At 44.6% G+C, this 26845-nt stretch overlaps 1 protein-coding gene across 1 annotated transcript in view; it reads right to left on the bottom strand.

Annotated features, from left to right (window-relative positions):
- Positions 1-5145: 5145 nt before the first annotated feature.
- Positions 5146-26845, bottom strand: part of gtf3c2 (general transcription factor IIIC, polypeptide 2, beta) — a 46860-nt gene continuing 25160 nt past the window's right edge. Inside the window, exons 12-20 of the mRNA XM_055232171.1 lie at positions 24078-24109; positions 22875-23004; positions 22646-22790; positions 15876-16037; positions 12243-12321; positions 10524-10652; positions 9791-9997; positions 7768-7875; positions 5146-5481 (exon numbers count right to left, since the gene is read on the bottom strand). Of these exons, the coding sequence (XP_055088146.1) occupies positions 5305-5481; positions 7768-7875; positions 9791-9997; positions 10524-10652; positions 12243-12321; positions 15876-16037; positions 22646-22790; positions 22875-23004; positions 24078-24109 (1169 nt within the window). The 3' untranslated portion in view covers positions 5146-5304. The remainder of the gene's footprint in view (positions 5482-7767; positions 7876-9790; positions 9998-10523; positions 10653-12242; positions 12322-15875; positions 16038-22645; positions 22791-22874; positions 23005-24077; positions 24110-26845) is intronic.

The raw sequence follows: 26845 nt of genomic DNA on the forward strand, positions 1-26845 counted from the left end.
AAACAGAACAGACCAAACACAAGCTGAAGCTTGGCTCAGAGAAAAAACACCAACTCCGCCCACTGCCCAGTCTCAGACCAACATCAAAACTGCCACACACTAAAAGGTCCAAGCTCAACATTTACACACACAATCACCATGTAGATAATTAAGCCAGATGCCCTTCCTGACAGACATACTACAGGTCTGAGGAGGAGTTTAAATGTGAGACTCGGAGTAAATCCATCTTTTGGACAAAATGTCTCTGAGTTTAGCAAACACCAAATACAAGGAGGGAGAGAAAAGAGGAGAGAGGAGAGAAAGAAGAGGGTGAGGAGAAAAGAGAGGACGGAGAGGAGGGGAAGGAGAAAGAGAGGAAGAACGAGGAGAGACAGAAAGGGAGAAAGAAACACATGAAGAGAGAGGAGGGGGTGGGAGGAAACAGAGCAAGTGGGAGAGAGAAGGGACACAAAGAGGAGGAGGTGGGGTAGAGAAAGAGTGGGGTGGGGGGGTGATAAATGAACATCTCTTCTGAGGTGGATCCATATTTCCTGTGTCTCTGCTTCATTCGTTTCACACAGGGCTAACCACTCTGCCACTGTGTGAGACTGATCTGTGCTCTGAGAAACAGAGGCTGGTTTAAAGTGATGAATGTGTCGAGCTTTACTCTGGTTTATTTCACACTGTCACTGTAATAAAACTCTAAACATATCCACTCAGTATATCTGCTCCTTTCCCGAAGCAGCTCCAGGAGCACCCTGTCCTCTCACAGAAGTAGGGCTGTAGTCCACTCAAGAACATATCAAACTAAATATTACAAAGTGAGCGCACATTCTGAATGCAGCCTGAAAGAATCTTAAGGTTTGACCCAATGACCTGCCTCTGTGGCTCCGAGCCAGTTCCTCCTTCACACTGCTTGAATCCAGAAGGGTCTGAACATAGACTGTATATATAAATATAATATGATATCATTCTTTATACAGTCTATGGCCGTATCTCATTTCTCTTTCCTTTCCTCCTTCTCTTTGATTCCTCTCCTTGATCCTCCATTTTTCAACTGTCAATCAAATGCTCCATATTAAGTGGTGTCCCAGAGGAGACAACAGAAGGACTGTGATTTAAAAGTCCCAAAATAATAAAATAAGTGTGTGTAAGTATAATCCCCACTACAGGGTCATTTTGGGCAGAACCAGCACCTGAGGTTCTGTCCCATTCAGCCTTGGCTTGTGCCTCCTGCTGACCTCCACTGCTCCTCTCTCCTTGCTGTGCCTCATCTGTGGCCAGGATTTTCTCACCCATTTCCTGCAGAATTGAAGAAAGGAATCAAGGAGGATGCAAGGAAAGAGAAATGAGACACAGCCAATGGTTCTGAACCGACCGCCATGTTTGTTTTGATCCAAATAGACCATACGTCTCTCTGATTGGTTAAAGTGCATTTGACAGATTCATATATTTTTCTAATAGCACGGTACTTCTACGATAGTACTGTGCTAAAAATGTATCATAGTTTTATATCAGTGGCACAAGTGCAAAATGGACTTTTCAGAACTTTTAATCATTGCATGTATGAATAATTTACTTGTTCAAACATGCACTATATTTTCGAGGTGTCATTTTGCCAATCTACACTTGTTTTCACCTCCAACGGAACACGCCCACTGTGACGTACACGCCCACTGTGATGTACACACCCACTGTGACGTACTAAGATACACACCCACTGTGATGTACTGAGATAGACGCCCACTGTGACGTACACACCCACGTGTTCTCCTAGGATTCGGCAGTGTCACGTAGTCATTTTGGTACAACATGAAAAGACAAACAAACTACTCGCTGATGTGTAGCTGTCCATAAGGGGTGTCGAGAGCATGCAGCTCTTTGTTGTGATGATGTTTATGGAGACATCAGCTCCCATTGGGCAAATATTTTTTTTATCGAGTCATTTTAGATGGATATTACGATTTAAAATGTCAAAATTCCACAGATAATCTACATGTGTCAGATTATAACGACAGAGCACAATGTCTGCTTTAACATTATGGTTGCTCGGTAACATACCTCTGCGTATATCACATCTGCTGCCAATGCACGTGCCCAGGTCCAACTTGGAAGTAAAATGATAACCTTCACTAAAATGACAAAGACTTATGAACATTTTTAGTCAAATCTTGAATATAATGACTTTAAGTATGTTTTGAGGAGTCGCCTGAGCTGTCGTATGCACTTTAATCCGCCTCTCAATCACGCTCACCTGAAATGACACAGGATACGGCTCCAGACCCCTCGTGTTGGTAAAGTTTTGTCTGTGTGTGTGGTTCTGGCTGAACAGGCATCTGATCCAGCCCGAGTTTAAAAGATCCAGTGGACACGCCCCTCACCCGATGATGTCACAAAGTGTTTCAATCCAAATGCATGAGTGTTCGCTGTTGTACAGAAACTGCCAGAGTCATCAGAGAAAAAAATATATTTTCATAAAGTCACTTCTATCAAAGATTTAAAGATCATTTATGGAGGAGCAGTGAATGTAGCGGCCATTTTGTTTTTGTCGTTTAAATGGAATCGATGTGCAAAATGCTGTCTCAGTCTGAAAACATGTTGTAAATATGTCCTATATGTCAATTTACATGTTATTTTAAAGCAGCACTACGAAACTCATCCTATAAACAGTCCATCATCTGCTTGTCTCTACTGTGATGTCACTGGTTTTCCTGGACATTTCCACAATGTGGCATTAAAGATGCTGTACGTGATTTTTAAATGATTTTCAGTGGCACAACGTTATCCTTCACTTTCCTTATGCATTCAGAGTATCCTAATTATTCATCATGATGAGTTTATAAGCACAACTTTCAGAGACCAGAGCGGAGTTTTGCAGTGATGGTAAAGCCAACAGCCATTAGAATGCTAAAGGGCACTTCCTGATTATTAATATAACACTATAATTAGATGCGCACAGCAGACTTATTTTGACCTCAAGAGCTGCTGATACAATACATTTGTACTGAGGCAAAACAAAATGTGTATGAAAAAATAAGGTACAGGGCCTTGAAAATTATCAGTCTCCATGGAAACAAACTGGTGAAGCCATCAGGCCATGTTACAGACCTGTGGAGAGGCAAGCTTGCAACAATAAGAATGCATGGTTTTTTTTTTTTGTTTTTTTTTAAGGTTTTACTAAGTAACTGAATAAATGCATCATAGACAGGTTTAATGCCAGACTGTGGAACATTCCAGCCAAAGCAGTAATAACATCTCCATGGACACGAGCAGGTGGCGGACCAAGATAAAAAAAAGTTACGTAGTGGAGCTTTAATGTGAAGAGTTCTGTAAATATGACATTTAAAGTCTGTCTGTGTTCTGTGTCGTATTTTTATGTGAAGTTTTGTAAAGTCAAAATAAACAAAAACTGCATACCGCCCTCCTGCGAATTTGACCTGTGACATGACATCACTTTAAACATGTTTAATACAAAATATTTATTAGATCTCAACAGATTTGATAGAGTAGAAATTAATATATCTTACAATTGTATTTACAAAAACAAGCAAAATATTACAGTCTTTCCTTAAAGAGGGGGTATTTACTTCTATGGGATATTAACTGTAACACATAACATATTTAAATCAGCATTTTCCTTTCCCCTTTATAGTTTTGTAAATGCTATATTTGCCTTAAATGACATATTAACATGTTTTGTAAGTTTAAATTTTGTTTTTGACCCCCCTCCGTTTGCTCTCCAGACTAATTCACTCCCCCTTCTGAGCACTATCACAACACAATCAGCTGCATCCCACTAATGAAACTACTGCACTTCACATCAGGTTTGTCAAGTTGCTGTACAGTTTTGTATCACGTTTTTGTATATTTATGGAGAATTGTCGTGTGGGAGCATGGGTGATGTAGACTTGTGGGTGGAGCCACCCACATGTTTTTGAGGGAACAACATTAGAACATGTGGAAAAAGCTAACAATAAAATTGATTTTGCATAATACCCCCTCTTTATTTTACAATAATCAATACATTCAAGTAGCAGAAAATGTGAACAAAATTAATCTTTTTTTAAATACCGTCATTTTCATACACAAAAATTACACTTAATTTGTGTTCAAGTATCTGCCTGAGTTTGGGATTTATGGACAGAAAGGAACATGTGGGCTAAAAGAAATCTAAAATATGAGAGAGCAGACAGGAGCAGAGCCACAGGAGCAGAGCCAGAGGAGCAGAGCCAGAGGAGCAGAGCCAGAGGAGCTAGAGTAGCATTTTGTAGGCTCCAGAGTGGAGACTTTATTTAAAACAAAAGAAATCTGCTTTTGAAAAAATATGCCCTAAAAATAATTAACAAATAACAACATTAATGAGAAGTTCACTGGTAATAAAGATTTTCAAGTTGTTTTGCCCTGGTATGTAAACATGGTTTAGTCCTGGTTTAGTGCTCCTTTGGCCTTGGTTTAGACTTGGTTAAGTCCACGTTTTGTCCACATTTACTCCTGGTTTAGTCATGGTTCAATCCTGATTCAGTCTCGATTTAGTTCTGATTCCTAGTTTAGTCCTGATACAGTAAATGTTGTAACTCTGTTTTCGTTGCGTCTTGGTTGCATCTTGGTCGAGCCTTGGTTGTGTCTTGGTGGAGTCCTGCCTTTGTCCCTGGTTGAGTCTTGGTTGAGTCTTGGTTGAGTCTTGGTTGAGTCTTGGTTGAGTCTTGGTTGAGTCTTGGTTGAGTCTTGGTCGCGTCTTGGTCGCGTCTTGGTCGCGTCTTGGTCGCGTCTTGGTTGCGTCTTGGTCGCGTCTTGGTCGATTCTTGGTGGAGTCCTGCCTTTGTCCCTGGTTGAGTCTTGGTCGAGTCTTGGTCGAGTCTTGGCTGAGTCTTGGCTGAGTCTTGGCTGAGTCTTGGCTGAGTCTTGGCTGAGTCTTGGCTGAGTCTTGGCTGAGTCTTGGCTGAGTCTTGGCTGAGTCTTGGCTGAGTCTTGGTTGCGTCTTGGTTGCGTCTTGGTTGCGTCTTGGTTGCGTCTTGGTTGCGTCTTGGTTGCGTCTTTGTTGAGTCTTTGTTGAGTCTTTGTTGAGTCTTTGTTGAGTCTTTGTTGAGTCTTTGTTGAGTCTTTGTTGAGTCTTTGTTGAGTCTTGGTTGCGTCTTGGTTGAGCCTTGGTTAAATTTTGTTTTAGTCCTGCTGTAGTATTGTCTTAGTCCCAATTTAGTCCTGCTTTAGACTTGGTTTAGTCCTGATTTAGTCGCACTTTAGTCCCAGTTTAGTCCCTGCTCCTGTCTGGTTCTCCAAACTGCTTTGAAAACACTATTAATAAATAAGCCCTTTAATGCTCCAAGGCTATAGGGGAGGTGCCTGGTTGCCGTGCCCAGGCTTGGAGCTCATTTCTGGGACAGCCTCCTCTGGATCAGACCTGGGTTTGAAATTTGCACACCGTATGCATAACAGCCGCACAAGACCGCTCTGCCCCCCGGAGGCCAACCACGTGTATGATGAGAAGTTTGGGCTGAACCGCACCTGGAGGAAAACATCAACTTTAAAGGTGCAGTACATGAGTTTTACTGTCTTAAAAACACAAAAAACAGAACTAGTTCATTTTAAACAGTTTGCAGTGGTCCAAAGTAATTCCTCACCTTATGTATTCAGAGCATCTTAATTATTCACCACGATGAGTTTATAAGCACTTTTCACAACTCTCAGAGACCAGAGCGGAGTTTTGTCATGACTGTAAAGCCAGCAACCAGTATGCTAACACATACTTCCTGGTTATCAGACAATAAAACACCTTACAAGTAAAGGCAGACAAAATACAGCTGATTTATTATGACCTCAAGAGCTGCTTATACAATATATCTGTCCGAGGGCAAGATACATTTTGCAGGTGTGTGACCTTTAATGAACAAACAGATTTTCTAGAGTTTGATGAGGGAATTACAGATTGAGGCAGGAGTTTGTGTGACTCTAAGAATGACAGCTCCAGTACAGTGACAGTCCTCTGCTTTTATCTGGTTGAAGTCTTCACTAAAGCCTAACCTCCCTCCGGTTTGGTTGGTTTTTGGTTTGTTTTGTGTGGGTCTTGACTCAGCAGGCTTTAAGTTTGATAGCTGTCTCCTGCTCAAGAGTTAGAAATAAGTCTTTAAACTCTTCACCTCTGTCTCGCTTCATCCTCTCCTTCTCTCTCCACATGCTTCCATCTTTCTCCCACTCCGCTCTCCATCCAGCTTTCTCCTCCTCTCTCTCACCATGCCTCCATCTTTCTCCCCCTTTCCTCCTCTTTCTCCCAGCCCTCTCTATCTTTCTCTCCCACTCTATCCTCCCCCTCCCTTCCTATCTTACCCCCCCTCATCCTTTCTTCCCCCCTTCCACCCTCTCTCTTTCTCCCTCTTCTTTGAGTCTGTTAATCACTTTGGCCAAGAATGATACAAAACTGCTTCCCTTCCTCGCTCCCTCTCCTCTTTTCACTTTCAGTCTTCTTTCCCCATCTGTCCATCATCATGCCCTGAAGGCTGGAGGTTCCTCTTTAACTCAAGTGATCCAACCCCTCCTCTATTTTTAGTCTGTCCATCACGTTCACCTGAGACTCTCTTAAACTGCAGTGATCCAAACTCACCCTATTATTGGAACTGAAGTGATCAAAAATTACCCTCCCTTTAATATCTCTCACTCTTTTTCTCCTCTGTCCATCTGTCCATCATTGTGCCCTGAAGCTTCCAGTCTCCTCTTTAACTACAGTGTCCCCCCCTCCCCCCGTGTCCCTCTTTCCCCTCCCCTCTCTCCTCTGCCCATCAGTGTGCCCTTAAGCTTACAGTCTCCTATTTAACAGCTGTGATCCAAAATGTCCTCTCTATCATCCCCTCCCCCTTCTTCTCCTCCATCTCTATAGCCTGTCTGTCTATCATCGTGCCCTGAATTCTCCTCTTAAACTGCAATGATCCAAAATGGCCTCTCCCTCCCTCTCTCCCTTCCTCTCCTCTCTCATCTGTCCATCTTTGTGCCCTGAGACTTACGGTCTCTTAAACAGCAGTGATCCAAAATGGCGTCTGGCTGGAGGAGACATTTTCTCATTTTCCGGGTCATTAGCTTCGCCTTTATGCTGTCACTGACTCGGGTTTAATCTTTATGTTTGAACCGCAGCGCTCACAAATCTGACACGTACCTGCTCTGCTCCTATGTTTAAATTTGAGATGGAAAACTACAACTCCACTCACTAAAGTTTATTATAAAGTTTAGCTTAAGAGTAGTCAGATATATTTTCTTAGATAGATTTAAAGGGCCCATATTACACTATTTTCTGATCTGTTATAATGTGTCTTTATCACAAACAGACCTGGAGTTGTGTTTTGTTTCATTCACACATGTTCAACACACAAACCCTGCATATTTCGGCTGAGTTTTTCTCTCAAACAGAAAACACTTGTGATGTCATGTGGTAATACAGGAAGTGCTCCACTGTGTTTTAAACTCCATATACCTTCACTAGAATTATTTGGATCATTTCAGCTCTGGAAATGCCAATCTCTACTGAACTAAAGGTAAAATGAGCAGTTAACATGGAAATTGCACAATGGAACAGAGCCTTTTGAGCTTTGGAGATGTAGACAGACTAATAATAAAGAGTTTGGCACAGGGATTGGATGGCACTGGGATTGGGTGGCACAGGGATTGGGTGGCACTGGGATTGGGTGGCACAGGGATTGGGGGGCACAGGGATTGGGTGGCACAGGGATTGGGTGGCACTGGGATTGGGTGGCACAGGGATTGGGTGGCACAGGGATTGGGTGGTAGCTGAGAGGGCACACAGACCTTGTGCAAAGCAGAGAGGGGAAACTCGTCCAGTCTCAGAGAGCCTTTAGACTCCACAGATCTCATCTTCTTCCACATGGGGCGCCGCTCAAAGTCCAACACCGAACACTGAGGAAATACAACACACTTTATACCAATACCACAGCTACTATTACTACTACTACTGCTGCTGTAGTGTCATTAATATAACACCGAGCTAAACCACTGGAGAGGAACCAGGACCACAGGGGTCGTTTTGTTGCTTTTATTTCCCTCTCCAGATGATGAAAACTGTAAGAGTACACTAACATGCTCTTAGAAAATTGAGCTGAATGTAACACAAAAATAAAGTGTGTTCACATTTCAACTAAATAATCTAGACATTTATTATTATATTCACAAACTTACAGCATTGCCTTGTATGTGCCTCAAGGTGGATGGTGACAGATGGTGACAGTACCATGCCAGACCTCACATGCATCTTGTTTACCATGAAAACCGGAAGCAGCGCGGTAAATAGGCAGAAGAATTATTCTGCAGTATTCTGCATTTCACTTTTTACTACATTTTAAAACATATTAACTTACATATTAAAGAAACGAATTGCCTTAAAGGCAACTGCTACTATCACTACAAGGTGTACTACTAATACTGTTGCTGCTACTGCTACAACAATCTACTTAAATCCCTAATATAAAGCGTTTTAATCTGTCTGTTTACACAACTTTTACAGGACTTTTTCATTCACAAACGTTTGATTGGATAAAAATGCTCAGACAGAGCATTGTGATCTATGAGGCAATGTGAAAGAAGGATTTCACTGTTTAGTCGTGACTCATGAGCTCAGCAAGTCGTGCTGTTTCTTCTCACAATCATCCTAACACTGCTATCTGACACTGTGACATTCTAACTATTAATATGATGGATTATTATAGAGGTTATGCACCGACATCACTGTATTTTAAAAAATGCTCCTCAACTTTGCGGCTGAGTGGCACTGAGAGGCAGAACTCTGGACAGCAACAGACAAATGTGTTTCTTTGATTTATGTGTGGCTGATCCAAAATCTGCGTCTGTGATAAATGTGAGTGTATGTGCAGGGTCCCTGTAGTTCACTCTTCACTGGTCTTCCACTGTTGGCTTGATTTTCTTGTTTTAGAATCAGGTACAAACTAAATATTTCGCTTTTATATTTGTTATTAAACTTTAGCAGCATTGTCACATTTTAGATTTAGTGTTTGGAGATTTTACAGGAGAATCTCACCATTGACTCATATAATGTTTCAACGCACTAATACTGGTACAAAGCCTGTGACATCATCTGCATAACCTCTATACCACACTGTGTTATTCTGCATAACACACAAGTGGTCTGGCAACAGTTAAATCATCATCTATATCACTGCTCTGCTGCCATCACAATAGCAGTGGGGAAAGATGCTCAACAGTTTTGACTCTAAAGTGCAGAAACTAGCTTCATGTAAAGCACAGAAACAGATACTTTGCAGCTGATGTCAGCATCACACACCCATGGAATGTTAACTGTAGGCACTGCTCTGTCTGAAGCTCTGGTACTCAAATGAGACTTTAATATCAGCTTTGTTTTAACACAATCTAACCATAAAGAATGACTTAGTTGGAACTACAACGAGCCAACAGTTTTTCAGGACCATGATCACAGGCTCTTGAAAATGTGTTGTTTCCATTTTGAGTTTTCAGACAGCATTTTTTTTGGTAGAGTAATGTGTGCATTATGTCACCATGGTACCTGTTCTGCCATAGACATAAATGCATTACACCCCCAGTGTGATGTCACTGCACTGCAGTATCACTGCAGTATCAATAACTAATAATGAGACATTTAAAGACAGTGACATGTCAGTTTGTGGCACATTAAACATCGAGGAGCTGTGCGTTCTGCAGTTGGCGCCATTGTGGCGTCTTAGACATTCTATCATGTGTTACAGCTGCAGAATGCACGGCTCAAAGTGGTTTAGTGCTTACTTAAAATGGAGAACCTAACAGTATAAAGTGCATTTAGTACCAGGTTGAAGTCGGTCAGGAGCAGACTGTATTTCTGAGCTGCATCTCGGTACGTGTCCAGCCTGTATGGTTTGGGGGCACTGTGGTCCACATTCTCTACACATCCACTTCCTGTCCCATCCCCTTCTGCGGACTCCGTCTGAGGCACTTCCAGTGAGGGTTCTTCCTCAATCTTTGTTAGAGGCACCAGCGAGGAAAACTGAATTGGCTGCAAGTGAAAGAGAAGAGAGATAGAAAGAAAAAGAGAAAAGAAAGAGAGAGAGAAAAGAGAGAAAAAAAGAAAGAAGAGATAGAGAAAAAAAAGAGAAAGGAGAAGGAGAGAGAGAAAGAGAGAGAGACAGAGAGGATCAGTTTTGCACAAAAAAGTTAACTGAAATGTTCTGTACTATGAAATCTAACTGGAGCTAAAATTTTGTCTAGAAATCGGGATTTGATTTGTTTTACATTTTCCATTATTTTAAGATCATCTACAAACAATTTCAAGTTAAAGCTCCACTGTGTAACATTTCAGCCAAACAAAAGACTAAAATTAACAAATTGATCAAACTTGCATCATCTGTATGGTGAGCAGGCTTGCCTCTCCACACACCTGACTAAAAGTGGAACTTGGATATAATCTCCACTCATTCATTTCATTCCATTCTGTTTGGTTTGGATGTTTTAATAAAAATACGTATGAAATATTTTAGTCTACAAATTGAACACTGATATTGAAGTGTGTTCAAGTGTCTTACGAATCTCCTCTCAATGGTGCGTTTGCAGTTGGGCGACTGTAGCGTGAGCAGAGGCAAAGTGCACAGAACCATCTCCCCCACAGTGTCTCCAGACACTACGAAGTTCAGCCAATCGGAGTACGCCATGGACTGAAGCAGGAAGTGACCATGACAAACAGGAAGTGGCACAGGTTAGACACATGTAGAGATAAACTACCTAACTTCTGGCTACAATTTGACATAGTTATAAATTGATATATATTTATATTGTTAACTTATTAAAAAATAATAATAATTAGAGCAGAATCTGCATACTTCGGTGGCACATTAAATTACTATTCTTGCAGCAAGTTGTGAAAACTGACTTCATGACAACTGACCAAATCATAGGACTCACAGTTCTCACAAATGTTTCCTGTGTACTGCGTCTTTAATCTACACTAATTTTTGTCATGATATTATATTGATTTAAATGAATAAAAGATACATTTGATACTCTTCAGCTTTGCATACGGTTTGGTCCCAAGTTTATCACGTTTTTATCAGTAATGTTTCAATTATTGTTATTATTATCTTGATTTTGTTAATATTAGGTTATTTTTTTTGGCTGCAGTGTGTTCATGGGAAATAAAACTGTTGCTTCTTAAAAAAAGTAGATGTAAGTGAAGATTTTTCATGGCTGGTGCCGATATTTTTTGACTAGTTTAAATCTTCCCCAAATTATGTTTTGAAATTTACTACAAACTCGCCCACAACCTTCAGCACAAACTTTTAAGAGAGCTGTGTAGTCATGTTTTGTGCAGTTATCTCTTCAGACTGAAGTGTTAAAATAAAGTTTTGTGTGAACTCTTTAGGCAGCAGGTCAGCCAAAAGAAATATAGAGAGATAAGTCCGATAGCCATGGTTCTCGACCGGAAAAAGGTGGTTTGCTCTCTCCGGGTGGGTGGTGAGTCTCTGCCCCAAGTGGAGGAGTTCAAGTATCTCGGGGTCTTGTTCACGAGTGAGGGAAGGATGGAGCGTGAGATTGACAGGCGGATTGGTGCAGCGTCTGCAGTGATGCGGACGCTATATCGGTCCGTTGTGGTAAAGAAGGAGCTGAGCCGGAAGGCGAAGCTCTCGATTTACCGGTCAATCTACGTTCCTACCCTCACCTATGGTCATGAGCTCTGGGTAATGACCGAAAGGACAAGATCGCGGATACAAGCGGTTGAAATGGGCTTCCTCCGCAGAGTGGCCGGGCGCACCCTTAGGGATAGGGTGAGGAGCTCGGTCACACGGGAGGAGCTCGGAGTAGAGCCGCTGCTCCTGCACGTTGAGAGGAACAAGCTGAGGTGGCTCGGGCATCTGCTCAGGATGCCTCCTGGACGCCTCCCTAGGGAGGTGTTCTGGGCATGTCCCACCGGGAGGAGGCCCCGGGGAAGACCCAGGACACGCTGGAGGGACTATGTCTCTCGGCTGGCCTGGGAACGCCTTGGGGTCCCACCGGAGGAGCTGGAGGATGTGTCCGGGGTGAGGGAAGTCTGGGAGTCCCTGCTTAGACTGCTGCCCCCGCGACCCGGCCCCGGATAAGCGGAAGAAAATGGATGGATGGATGGAAGTCCGATAGCCGATGTGTTAAAAAGTGCAAACATCAGCGTGACATATCGACCAACAGATATATCGTTCTAGCTCTAGACACAATCACAGCAGTGGCTGCATCCAAACTCTCTGACCCCCTCATACAGTGAATCACCCACTCACCCACATGGTCCCAGAGCGGGGGATAGGGAACAGTGCCGTCATATGATGGTCGTAGAAATGCACTCCGTGTGTTGTGTATCTGAGAAAAAAAGATGAAATACCAATGTACTTTAACACACAAATAAATGCTTTGAGTCACACACCAACAATAAGGTTCAATGCTGATCAATAACTTTGGACCACTGTAAACGTATTGATGAATGAACTAGCTGTTCAGTCAAAGTCAAAATATGGTATATGTGTAGATACGTATAGAACCCCTCCCCGAACCGCCACCTTAACGTGGTGGAGGGGTTTGAGCACCCGAATGATCCTGGGAGCTATGTTGTCGGGGGTTCATGCCCCTGGTAGGGTCACCCATGGCAAACAGGTCCTCGGAGACGGGTCTGACTAAGAGCGGTTCAGAAGCCCATCATGATTAGAGTAACAACGAGGCCAGTTACGTCGCCCGGACTGGCGTTACCGGGGCCCCACCCTGGAGCCAGGCCTGGGGTGGGTGCTCGGCAGCGAGCGCCTGGTGGCCGGGCCTTTCCCCACGGGGCCCGGTCGGGCCCAGCCCGAAGAAACGACGTGGGGCCGTCCTCCCGTGGACCCACCACCTGCGGGAGGAGCCATGAGGGGCGGGTGCGGAGAGATCCGGGCAGCAGTCGAAGGCGGGGACCTCGACGACCGGATCTCCGGACATGGAGACTAGCTCTGGGGACATGGAATGTCACCTCGCTGGGGGGGAAGGAGCCTGAGCTTGTGCGGGAGGTTGAGCGTTACCGGCTAGATATAGTCGGCCTCACCTCCACGCACAGCTTGGGCTCTGGAACCCAACTTCTTGAGAGGGGTTGGACTCTCCATTTCTCTGGCGTTGCCCGCGGGGAGCGGCGGCGAGCTGGTGTGGGCTTGCTCATTGCCCCACAGCTCAGCCGCTGCGTGTTGGGGTTCACTCCAGTGAACGAGAGGGTCGCGTCCCTGCGCCTTTGGGTCGGGGACAGGTCTCTCACTGTTGTGTCGGCCTACGGGCCAAACAGCAGTGCAGAGTACCCGGCCTTCTTGGAGTCCCTGGGAGGGGTACTAGACAGTGCACCAACCGGGGACTCCATTGTTCTCCTGGGGGACTTCAACGCCCATGTGGGTAACGACAGTGACACTTGGAGGGGCGTGATTGGGAGGAACGGCCTCCCCGATCTGAACCCGAGCGGTGTTTTGTTATTGGACTTCTGTGCTAGTCACAGTTTGTCCATAACGAACACCATGTTCGAGCACAAGGGTGTCCATCAGTGCACGTGGCACCAAGACACTCTAGGTCGGAGGTCGATGATCGACTTTGTTGTCGTGTCATCTGACCTCCGACCACGTGTCTTGGACACTCGGGTGAAGAGAGGGGCTGAGCTGTCAACTGATCACCACCTGGTGGTGAGTTGGATCCGCTGGCGGAGGAGGAAGCCGGACAGACCTGGCAGGCCCAAGCGCATTGTGAGGGTCTGCTGGGAACGTCTGGCGGAGCCCTCTGTCAGGGGGGTCCTCAACTCCCACCTCCGGGAGAGCTTCTCCCTGATCCCGGGGGAGGTTGGAGACATGGACTCCGAGTGGGCCATGTTCTCCACCTCTATTGTCGATGCGGCTGCTCGTAGCTGTGGTCATAAGGTCTGTGGTGCTTGTCGCAGCGGCAATCCCCGAACCCGGTGGTGGACACCGGAAGTAAGGGATGCCGTCAAGCTGAAGAAGGAGTCCTATCGAGCCTTGTTGGCTCGTGGTACTCCTGAGGCAGCTGATGAGTACCGGCGGGCCAAGCGTGCCGCGGCTCGGGCAGTCACAGAGGCAAAAACTCGGGGTTGGGAGGAGTTCGGAGAGGCCATGGAGAAGGACTATCGGACGGCCTCAAAGAGATTCTGGCAAACCGTCCGACGCCTCAGGAGGGGGAAGCAGTGCTTCACCAACACTGTATACAGTGCGGGTGGAGAGCTGCTGACCTCGACTGGGGATGTTGTCGGGCGGTGGAAGGAATACTTTGAGGATCTCCTCAATCCCACTGTCTTCCGAGGAGGAAGCAGAAACTGGGGACCCAGAGGCGGACTCGTCCATCACCCTGGCTGAAGTCACTGAGGTGGTTGGCAAGCTCCTCGGTGGCAAGGCTCCGGGGGTGGACGAGATCCGTCCTGAGTACCTCAAGTCTCTGGATGTTGTGGGGCTGTCTCGGCTGACACGTCTCTGCAACATCGCGTGGCGGTCGGGGACAGTACCTGTGGAATGGCAGACCGGGGTGGTGGTCCCTCTGTATAAGAAGGGGGACCGGAGGGTGTGTTCCAATTACAGGGGAATCACACTCCTCAGCCTTCCCGGTAAGGTCTATTCCAGGGTACTGGAGAGGAGAATCCGACCGATAGTCGAACCTCGGATTCAGGAGGAGCAGTGTGGTTTTCGTCCTGGTCGTGGAACACTGGACCAGCTCTATACTCTTCATCGGGTCCTCGAGGGCTCATGGGAGTATGCCCAACCAGTCCACATGTGTTTTGTGGATCTGGAGAAGGCATTCGACCGTGTCCCTCGTGGTGCCCTTTGGGGGGTGCTCTGGGAGTATGGGGTCCGGGGCTCTTTGCTAAGGGCTGTCCGGTCCCTGTATGACCGGAGCAGGAGCTGTGTTCGCATTGCCGGCAGTAAGTCAGGCCTGTTCCCGGTGCATGTTGGACTCCGCCAGGGCTGCCCTTTGTCACCGGTTCTGTTCATTATATTTATGGACAGAATTTCTAGGCGCAGCCAGGGGCCGGAGGGGGCCTGGTTTGGGAACCACAGGATTTCATCTCTGCTGTTTGCAGATGATGTTGTCCTGATGGCTTCTTCGAGCCAGGACCTGCAGCAGGCACTGGGGCGGTTTGCAGCCGAGTGTGAAGCGGCTGGGATGAGAATCAGCTCCTCCAAATCCGAGGCCATGGTTCTCGACCGGAAAAAGGTGGTTTGCTCTCTCCGGGTGGGTGGTGAGTCTCTGCCCCAAGTGCAGGAGTTCAAGTATCTCGGGGTCTTGTTCACGAGTGAGGGAAGGATGGAGCGTGAGATTGACAGGCGGATCGGTGCAGCGTCTGCAGTGATGCGGTCGCTGTATCGGTCCGTTGTGGTAAAGAAGGAGCTGAGCCGGAAGGCGAAGCTCTCGATTTACCGGTCAATCTACGTTCCTACCCTCACCTATGGTCATGAGCTTTGGGTAATGACCGAAAGGACAAGATCGCGGATACAAGCGGCTGAAATGGGCTTCCTCCGCAGAGTGGCCGGGCGCACCCTTAGGGATAGGGTGAGGAGCTCGGTCACACGGGAGGAGCTCGGAGTAGAGCCGCTGCTCCTACACGTTGAGAGGAACCAGCTGAGGTGGCTCGGGCATCTGCTCAGGATGCCTCCTGGACGCCTCCCTAGGGAGGTGTTCTGGGCATGTCCCACCGGGAGGAGGCCCCGGGGAAGACCCAGGACACGCTGGAGGGACTATGTCTCTCGGCTGGCCTGGGAACGCCTTGGGGTCCCACCGGAGGAGCTGGAGGACGTGTCCGGGGTGAGGGAAGTCTGGGAGTCCCTGCTTAGACTGCTGCCCCCGCGACCCGGCCCCGGATGAGCGGAAGAAAATGGATGGATGGATGGATGGACGTATAGAATCCTTACGCTGCATAGGCCACCTCCTCGCTCACCAACAGGCCCGGTGCAAACAGAGGCCAGCAGATCTCTGTGTTTAAGTTCCTCTTCTGCTGCGTCACTGGCTCAAACAGACGCAACAGGTCCCAGGTCTTAATGAAGCGATCCTCTCCAGCAGTCACCAACAGGGATCTGTGAGGAAGAAGCCCAAATAACCAACTGGCTAAATCATTTACAACAATCCTCCAGTTAAAAGTCCTTGAATACACAAATTTGACTCATGTGAGCTTTAAGTCATGTTATATCGTTCTTAGCTCATCAGAAACATACCCAGTTGTGTTTTGTTTCCATAGTAATGAACTATTTATACTCTAACTTTAAATGGTAAGAAAGTCCTCAAAATGCCACCAATAATTGAAGATTGAAACCCATGGAAATATTATGTACTAAATAATCATTATTAGTTGGAACAAATACAAATGTTCGATTTAACAGTTTTATTCTTCATGTGAATACACAGTAATCAATGGTGAAAACAGGCTCTGAAACAGGCCCCTGACTGAAAGTATGACAATCATCTGAAGTCACCAACTGATACTTTGCAGCTGATGTCCTCAACATTCCCTGGAGATGTGAAGCTAACTGTAGGCACTGTTATGTCTGAAGCTCTGTTAGACTTCAATCTGACCTTAATTTTTAACAGTCTAATCAGAAATAATTGATTTAGCTGGAACAGGTGAACTGATATGTGCTGTTAAACAAGTCTCAGCTAGCGAGAATTAGCAGTTTTTAAGTGAGCCACTCTCACCTTTTTGTTGAAAATCAAACATCTAAACAGGACCGTGAGCGCTCGGATTAATCTCAGGAAAATGAAAATGTGCTTTCTATTGAGTTTTCAGGCAATGCTTGCTAATGTATGCATTGTGTCACCATGGTAGCTGTGGAACATTTCATCATAGAGATACATGTAGAACACCCTCAGGGTGATGTCACTGCAAAGTATCAAATGTACAGACTGTATCAGGAACAGTGCCTGACCTTAGACTGTTAATGCCTTACATTTAAAAGCTCAGAAGTTTTATGCTGACATTGGGCTGAAGACTTGAGCCACAGATCAGTGACTTTTAATTATATTTTTCTTCTTAAAATGTCTCGTTCTGCTTCAGTGTTTCGGCTTTTGAGCTAAATCTCTTCCCAACATTTAAAATTCTGCAGTTTATCGATCCAGAAATTACTTCTAACCCAGGACTCAACTCCTTACAATCGAAGTTTGGGTTTTATATAGAGCTGGTTCAATCCTGGTTTACTCCCGTTTAGAAAGTGAGATGTAGTTTAATCCTTGGAAAAACATGGTTTAATTCTGTGTTAGACCCGGTTTACGTCTTAATACAGCTGAAGTCCTAAATTAGACCTGATTTGATCACAGATTAGTAGTTCAGGTTTAGAGTCTGGGTCTGGTCTAGTCCTGGTCTAGCCCTGGTCTAGTCCCGTTTTAGATCCTTTTGTCTGTACATCTCCTCTCTCTTGTCTGTTCATTCATAAATCCACAGTTATATTGATTTTTGGATCTTCATCTTTCAGGCCCAGACAGGCTTTGATCGCAGCAGAAAAAATGAGGTAGATTTTCCCTGAGAAAACGACCGGACTCATTATTTTATCTTCACAAAAGTCATTTAGCACAAAACAGATGGAGAACAAAGCGTGCCTGAACCATTTCGACAGGAGTCCGATACATGCTGCAGTTTGGAGGAAGACTAGGACATATCTGTTTATAAACTGTTAGAAAAATGCTTTGGGAAATTCAATAATCAGTGAACAATGGGTGGACCTAGAGTAGACCTGGTTTAGTCCTGGTTTAGGGCTAATTTAGTCTTTAGACCAAGTCTCTGGTTTGAGTCTCTGGTTTGAGTCTCTGGTTTGAGTCTCTGGTTTTAGTTTCTAGTTTAGTACTTGTTTAGTTCTGGTTTAGTTCTGGTTTAGTCCGGAGGGACAGTGGTACAGAGGAGGGACAGTGGATCATCGAAGGGACAGTGGATATATGGTACCGAGGAGGGATAGTGGTACAGAGGAGGGACAGTGATACAGAGGAGGGACATTGGATATATGGTACAGAGGAGGGACAGTAGTACAGAGGAGGGACAGTTATGCAGAGGAGGGACAGTTATGCAGAGGAGGGACAGTGGACAGTTAGTTGGTCTGAGATGATAAATAAGGAACATTTGAATGTTAATTACAAACATTGAGCATCTTCAGTTCAGTTAATCACCACATTTATTATCCAGTCGCAAGCAAAAACAACACGACTTTGGTTTCACTTTCAAATGCTCAACACTTTTGGGACATTAAAGGTGCAGTATGTTACTCTTCTGGTTGTGAGTCCACCACCTGTTTGCCTCTATGGAGGTATGATGATTGCTTTTCCCTGAAATGTTCCAAAGTGTGGTGTATCTCTAGGGAGACAAGCAAGCACCTCTAAGCCAAGTTAAAGGTCAGATCTGTGGAGAGATCTCATAGCAAGAATGCATGTTTTTAATCAAATCAAAAAGACTTTATTTATCCCCAGGGGGAAATTCAGATTGTAGGTCTCTTCAAATCTTCATCTGCCATAAACCTCCTTACTGTACAGTCTTACGGCAGTCAGGATGAAGGACTTCTTGTGATGTTCTGTCCTGCAACTCACTGATCTCAGGCTCAAACTGCCGCTTTCTGTTGTTCAAAAGGAATGCAGGGGATGGTCCATGTTGTTCAGTTTAACATCCATCCTGTTGAGTGTCTGTTGCTCTACTACCTCAACCAGAGTCTCTAAACTGCTTCCTATAGTTGAATCAGCCTCTCTATTAGTTTTTCTAGTCTCCTAAGGTCTCTTTTTCTGAGACCCCCCACCAGACTGCAGCATAAAAAACCTTGCCATTACCGCCTGATAAAACATATACAGCAGTTTATTGTTTACATTAAAAGACTTTAACTTTCTCAGAAAGTAAAGTCGGCTATGGCCTTTCCTATAAAATCCATGTGTGTTTGTGGACCAGTCCAGCATGTTCTCCAGATGCACCCACAGGTATTTACAGGTGGACACTATTTCAATATCTTCCCCACTGATGGTCACAGTTTGAATTGTGGGTATGTCATGCCTAAAGTCAATGACCATCTCTTTCGTCTCTCTTTTGGAGGTGATTAGTATGACTGTTTTCTTGGCTCCATTTATAAAAGTTCTCTATAAAACTCCTGTAATCCTCTTCTTGTCAATTTTTTATGCAAGCCACTATTGCTGTGTCATCAGAGTATGTTTGAAAGTGGCAGGTTCAGTCGTGTATAACCTAAAGAGGAGTGGCGCAAGCACAGTGCCTTGAGGAGCCCCTGCACTACTATAATAATAATAAGTCAATGACATACTGAGGTTTACTCAGGTAATCAGAGAACCACGTGATAAAGGACTCCCCCACCTCGAGACTCTTAAGTTCTTCACTAAGAACAGTTAGTCTGAGGTCTGATAGTGCTGAATGCACTTGAAAAATCAAAGAACATAACCCCAAGAAATAGCTTCTGCAATGGCACAAGAGTTGACCAGAACATTCTTTTCGAAATCCGGTCAGATGCCATCTGGACCTGCAGCTTTTCCAGGGCGTAGATTCCTCAGTTCCATCAGTATAGCTGGTTCAGACACTGAGAGAGTGAGACGATTAGACATCTCTGGAACAGGACTGTTAGTGGAGGAACCTGGAGACAACGATATGGACAGAGGAGGAGGAGGCGGAGACAGAGGAGTAGGAGTACTGATCGATGATGGGAGTAGATAATTTGAGGGTGGAGTTTCTGATGATGATGGAGGCGGAGAGGTTAATGGAAGAGAAGACGTCAAAGCTGCTGTGGTGAAGGGAGAGTAGGAAGTAGAACAGGTTCCTGTGTCCTGTTGAACTCATTGGCTCTTCCCTCATCTCCATCTATGGTTACAGAGTTCTTTCTCTTGTAGTCTGTGATGCTGTTGTACTGCAGCTGCCTCTTCACTTTGTTTTTGTAGTCCTCCTTTCCTTGTTTTAAGCACCCTTTAAGCAGTTTCTGGACAGTCTCTCCTCTCAAAACAGTCCCTTAGCCTGTCACAAGCCTCTGCTGTCCATTTCCGATAAGTCTTTCTGACAACTGGCTGTGTTAGGACACTTGTAAAGTGGCTGAAGGAGAACCAGGTTGTGGTCAGATCTTCCAACTGGAGGCAGGGCTATATCAACTTATTATAGCAACTTTGACAATAGCAGGGAAGAGATCCAATGTTCTATTCTCTTGTAGGACACTTAACATGTGAGCTTAGCGTGACATTGTTGAAATCACCTGATATGATGAAGAGGGCATCAGGATGCTAGATCTGTAACCTGGAAACAGTTCCACTGATGATGTCACAGGCAGTGTCTGGTACAGCTCTTGGTTGAATACAAACAATAGCCACAATGACATGCGAGAACTCTCTTGGCACATAGTATGGCGTCAGCCCCAGGGCCACAAGCTCAGCATCTTGACAGGATCTTCTCCTTTACTGTTACATGCCCAGGACAGCACCATTGATTGTTCCTCCTCCTTTACTCCTCCCACTTGAGGCATGTCTATTTGCTCTGTGTTAAGTCCACAGATGAGTCTGGAATGTTAGTTTAACCAGGACATTTCCCATTCAAATCCTTGGCACAAAAGGCTTATACCTCCCTCTCTTGTTCCTCCTTTGTTTCCCAGCTCTGCAGCCTCTGTACTCCCTCTTTATGTCCACTGGAAACAGATGACCAACACCAAAGATCCCTTGTAGATCCAGCAGATCTTCTCTTGTATAAACAATTCTGGTTGTAGTATCCATCAAAAAAATCAATCAATGGAAAGCATAATAAATAAATCTATAAGAATAATAATAATAAATCTATCAGTAATGGTAAATAAATCATTAGCTGCCCTAAACACAAGATAGATATGTTTAAAGGCACACTGTGAAACTTTCCAGGCTAAGCAATAAATAACATTTCCATGGAGATGAGCAGGTAGTGAACCCTTCACCAGAAAAATGACACAATACACCTTTAACCTCTTCATCAATATTCTCATGAATCATGTTTGTCACTTTTATCCCGTCAGTTCGCCTGTAAAATGCTGATTCACTCGTGTCTCTGTCTCTTGGTTATCTGATTTTAATAAAAGAAGTTGAAATGGCCGTGTCAGAGGATGTGATTGCTGCTCGAGAGTCCAGGGGGTCGTATGTCTCCAGGGTTACAGAGCGTGTCTGAGGTAGGTTTATCACAGAGCAAATACCTGAGCACACGAGCTAATGCTAACACTGGGTTAGACAGGTGACTGACAGGAGCTAGCACAAAGGCTAACGAGACATGTTGAACCTATCACTGTCCATTAAACGTACAGTGAAGAGGAGCATGTTAGCACCATGGATATTCATGAATGAATAGTGAAACCACATGTTTAAGCATAGAACATGTTTATTTCATGATATTATTCATCTGGTCTCCTCACGTGTAAAAGAGGAGGTTTACCATAACCACTCAAGTTCAGAAATCTCAGCTGAAAGTTGGTTAGCAGTTAGCTCAGATACCACTTTTACGCAAATTATGATCTAAAATAAAACACCAAAAGGTTTACACAGGCCCTGACGTCACATAAATCCTCCCCAACCTCTGGATTATTCATGATTTGTGATTTTTGAGGGCAAATGCTAACGGCTATAGGAAAAAATACAGGGGACTGGTTCCAGTGTTCCAAAATTTTCCCAGACTAGTCGAGTTGCTAAGTTTACGATAGAATTAGCATCAAATGCTGCATTTGCTATTTATATGTCTATGGTGTGCTCTACTGACACACAGCTGAGTTTTAAGTGTATCACAGATTAACCCTTTAAGGACTGAGTGCACTATAGACCAGTATAGCTCACCTAGACTTTTATAATTTTTTTTAGCTTTAAAAATCATGTTAAAGGAAGTGTCAGAATGTACTGCATTTTTGGGGAAAATCCCAGCGGCATCTGCGCTCTCATTTTTCACCTTCGAGGGACAACGGAGGCAGATTACCGTAATGACGGTAAAATATTTAAATAGCCCCATGCCTCTGCTTTGAGTTTGAATTTACATGAGAGCACAATTGGTTGCGGAGTTACGGTAATAGAGTCCACAACTGCTTTCTATCTGCGTTCCTAAGCCTATAGTGGCCACTATAGGCTTAGGGGAAAAAAATCAGAAAAAACATGGCCCCTCTGTAACTGCTGCTGTCAGACTCGTCATTCTGACCTTCAAATGTTGGTTTTAACCCTATACATGATCTTGGGGTTTTTATTTCACTATTTTGCCCCTAAATCAAGGTACGCATATGAAAAACCCCAAGGTTGATCCTGCTAGCTTTAGCAACAGGTTTGATTGACAACTATTGCACCTTCTTCCTAAGCAGCCCTCCCCTGCCAAACCAGCAGTGGATGTATAATAAGAACTCCTCAGTGCGAAATCAACTAGTGGCCGCTCCAGGTACTGCTGCTCCCAGGAGCTTGGGCCCAGAATTCTCCCACAGAGCAAAATGCATTTTTTGGGTTGGCCGCATTCAGCTGACAGGAAGTCCACAGCTGTAGGGATTCTTCTGAATTTTCACAACATGAACTTAATTAATTTTTAAAAATCCTCAATGCGACTATACATTAGCTTTGTAGGGTTTAGCCTAGCCTCACTCTAAGCCAGCTCTGAGACCACACTAGCTTTTACCTAGAGGCGGGGCTAGGGGGCATAAATAATGGGGAGACCAGTTATGAGTTAGTGCTATGGCAGTGGTCGTCTTACCTGGAGGCAGGGTAGAAGGACACATGTCGTACTGGATGGTCGTGAGCGAGGAAACATTCGAAGGGTAAAAGTGTCATGGAGCCATCAGCCTCTCTGACCCGGAGCAGGGACGAGCGAGTGAGCAGGTCCCACACCCCCACATGACCTGGAAAACAGTCAGATGCCCAACCATCACACTGTATCCCTGTGTGTCAGATGCCCTCCCTGTGTGTCAGATGCCCTCCCGTACCATCATAGAAGCCGATGGTGATGAGGTTGTGGGGTTTGTGTTGGAGCCAGTCCAGACTCAGGACCTGTCCACTGTCAGAGAGACGAGGAGCTTTGAACGAGCCCAGCCTCAAGGTCACCAAAGGTTTAGCCTGAAAGAGACAAAGGACTGAACCAGGACTGAACCAGGAATGAACCAGGGCTGAACCAGCACTGAACCAAGACTAAATCAAGATTAAACCAAGATTAAACCAGGGCTAAACTAGGACTAAATCAAGATTAAACCAGGGCTATACCAGGAGGACTAGACCAGGACTAGACCAGTACTGAACCATGAACAAACCTTAACCTTGCTCACACGAGATTGATATCTGTGTCATTCTGAATTGAATTCTAACCATTTATAGATCAGGGCCCTTCAAACAAATACTCTAATCTGATTGTTCAAAGTGTCACAAACGCAGAACAAGATGAGAAATCAAACTAGAGTTAAATCCAGTTGAGAGAAAAGCACAGAGATCTTTCCCTCCACAAATGCAAAGCACTTTCCTCTGTCACCGTAACTTTAACTAAATAGCCTGTATTTTTGGAAAAACAGGCTGAAGAATGTCTGTCGCCATCACCATGTTTGTTTTGGCTTGTTTGGGTTCTGCCCAAACCACAATGCTGTTCTGTCATTGGTTGAGTCTACGGTCCACTGGCGGTCGAGCCATATTGCACCAGTGGGCGCCAAGATGGACTCTCGTGAGTTTGTGAACTCAAAAATATCACGAGAATTCATCTTGCTGTGCGAGGTTGGTCAAATTAAACTGATCCCCAAAGAGTCTAAAAGAGACCTTTTTACCTGAAATATCATTCTGCTCTAAACTCTATGTTTGAGCCTGGCTCTGGTGCAGGTTTGATGCGGCTTTGTCTAAATTAATGATGCGACTGTGGAGGAAACGCAGGAGGAGTTTTACTGAGGACGTGCTCGTAAAATGCACTCGGCCTTCACCACCACCATCCTCCTTCCTCTCTCTCACCGACCTTTCTCACTGTCATCTCTCTTTCCTGTTCTTCCTCTCCACCCTCCTCCTTGCTAACCATCATCTTTCTCTCCTCCTCACCTCTTCCCTCCTTTCTCCTTTTCCTTTCTTTTTCCTTTCTGTCCTCGTCATCCTCCTCATCATGTTCCTCCTTAAACAACAGACCTGAGCTGTGAAGAAGAGGTGTAAAATGACTGTACCTTAAAGACTGGAGTCAAAGCATCACCGCCATCTGCAAAAGAAAAGTTTGGTCAGTAATAATCCATGTTTTGAAATTTGGTTTAACCATTATTTAGACCTACTTCCCAAGTCACACCAGCAGTTGCCTCTTAGGGCAGAACATGAGAACTGATTTAACCAATAGAAAGTTAGAAAATCAAAACAATGAAACAGAAACAGACAAATAAATTAATCAGCAATCAACAATATGTGTCTCATAATAATCATAAAAATGCATTGGATTTATACAGCGCCTTTCAAGACACCCAAATCTCTTTACACTGCATTATTCATTCACTCATTCACACTCTGATGGTGTAGCCACTGCTGCCCTGGGACAGCCTGATGGAGGTGAGGTTACCAATCTGCACTATCCTCAAACACACCACAGCCATACTGCTTCCTGCTTCTGAAGAGTACAGACGCAAACCTTGCTTGCTCCTACTGTTTCCTTCTTTACTTTTCTTTTTAATACTTTTACCTCTTCCAGTGCTGGAAGATTTGTTTAGTTATGATTTTCTTGTAAGTAAACCAAGACTTTTAAACCATTTTCACATTTTTTTTACTAAATTTCTGAAAAGCCAGCGTCATGTCTGGGGGAAGAAACTAAAGGAATTCTTTCTGTGAAAGCTGTCGGAGCTATCAACAACAAATCAATGAGCTACAAGCACGGATATTTGTTTTAGAATCTGAAAAAAGGACTTCACCGGACGCTCCCTGTGACTTCCAGTGGTAAGCAACCCACAGTTACTTTCAAAGAAGAGGGTGAAAAAACTGCTACTTTCAACTTAAACCTCAGTGATACTGTGTCTTTTCCAAAAATTTGTAAAGACAAGAATGCCAAGTCAATGCAAGTGATAAAAGACAATGCTAATATCCCAAAATACAGCTTACAGATTTTTACCACTGTCAGACTGATGTTGATGTTAATATACAAACAGAAAATGGATTTTTGTCACAAAACAAGAGCAATGAAGTTGGCAAAAGAGGGACAGACATGAGATCTGTGCCAAACGTCAAGGTCAGAGATACGCTGCTGTTAGGAGACAGTGCTATCAGAGATGTGAGACACAGAGGAAACTTTCTCTTATTCCAGTCACACTGAGATTACAAAACTCCTGCCAAAAGTTTTGTCAACACACCGGGGAGTTAAACAGCTGATTGTGCACGTGGGTGCACTTGACACCGGAATTAATCAGACTGAAATCTTGAAAAAGGATTTCATTAAATTATTCGAGGAGCTTGATAAAGTGGACGTTAAGACATTCATCAGTGGACCTCTTCCTAGCATAGACAGAAGGAAGATGCACAAATTTACCCGGCTGCTTCAGCTGAACACATAGCTGTTCAACGCATGTGTGCCCAAAGGATTGCACTACATTGAGAACTTTGATCTATTTTGGAAACGAGAGGACCTGTTCAAGGGAAAGGGAGCGCAACTGAGCAGAGGTGGAGTAAGAGTGCTGATGGATAACCTCCTCCACGCTCTGAGACACCGGCTTGGCCAGGGTCCTGGCCCAGTGAGAGAAAAGAGGAACGAGAGAAGCATCCCTGCTGCACCAGCCAGAGACCGAGCCAATGTCAGCACCACAACTACCATATCCACCTCCCCCAGCGAAGGAGTCACCACCAGCAGCAGAACCATCTCTCCCAGAAAAGGAGTCATCACCAGCACCAAAAGCATCTCCCCCAGCCCTCGTCACAGGCCTTGAACCTGTTTGTGACAGCCCCAACAGAGGTTTCAGTCCTAGCAGTCCCCCTCTTCTTTCACCCAAACTCCCCCCTGCTCCACCTCCTCGGACCTCATCTGGTCCCTTACCCAAACTCCCCCCTCCTCGCCCTTCCCTGCCTTCCCCCAGAGCTGTTATCACCGAGACTTAAGACACACAGGGCCTTTGCTGTCACAGGACATACAGTCATGATAAAGATAATATCAGACTGAGGCCCTGTGATGGAGCTGTATCTACAGTTACACCACGTAGACTGATTAACAGAAGGACAGTTAGACTGTCCAATCAGAGAAATTTAGTTCACATTACCTGTAAGATGATAACATCCAGTCCTACTGAAGCCAATCTGAAACTTACAGTGCTCAATGTCAGATATTTATGTAACAAGTCAGTTTTAATTGATTTTAGTTCTTCTTTTAATCTAGATTTTATGTTTTTAACCAAAACATGGCTTGACAAAAATGCAGGTAATGCAATTCTAGTGGAATCAACTCCACCTAACTTCAAATTTGAATCTGAAACATGAGTAAACAAAAAGGGTGGAGGTGTGTGTGTGGTTTTTACAGATAATTTGGTCACTCACAGGTTGTCATTTGGGATGTTTTCATCTTTTGAGTATGTTTCTTTTAAAATGGAGCTAAAACAATCCCCCTCCATACTCATATACCAACATCCCCAGCACTGTCTAAGTTTTATTGATGATTTCACTGAGATGCTTTCAGTCGTGTGCACAGACTTTTAGTCATCACAGGTGATTTTAATGCATGATAATGTGCTTGACAGAAATGCTAAAGAGCTCAGTTCTGTCCTTGAAACCTTTGATCTGACTCAGCATGTCAGCGAGCCCACCCACAACAGAGGGCACACTCTGGACCTGCTCTTTACAAAAGGAGTAAATATTTCAAATGTCAGTGTGGTAGATGTTGCTCTGTCAGATTATTTCTGTGTCTTTTTTGATCTGTCTGTTATCTCCCAACCAGCGGCTGGTCCTGGAGTTGTTCAAAGGAGATATAGACATA

Source organism: Periophthalmus magnuspinnatus, chromosome 24 (assembly GCF_009829125.3).
Source record: "Periophthalmus magnuspinnatus isolate fPerMag1 chromosome 24, fPerMag1.2.pri, whole genome shotgun sequence".
NCBI classification, from domain to species: Eukaryota; Metazoa; Chordata; class Actinopteri; order Gobiiformes; family Gobiidae; genus Periophthalmus; species Periophthalmus magnuspinnatus.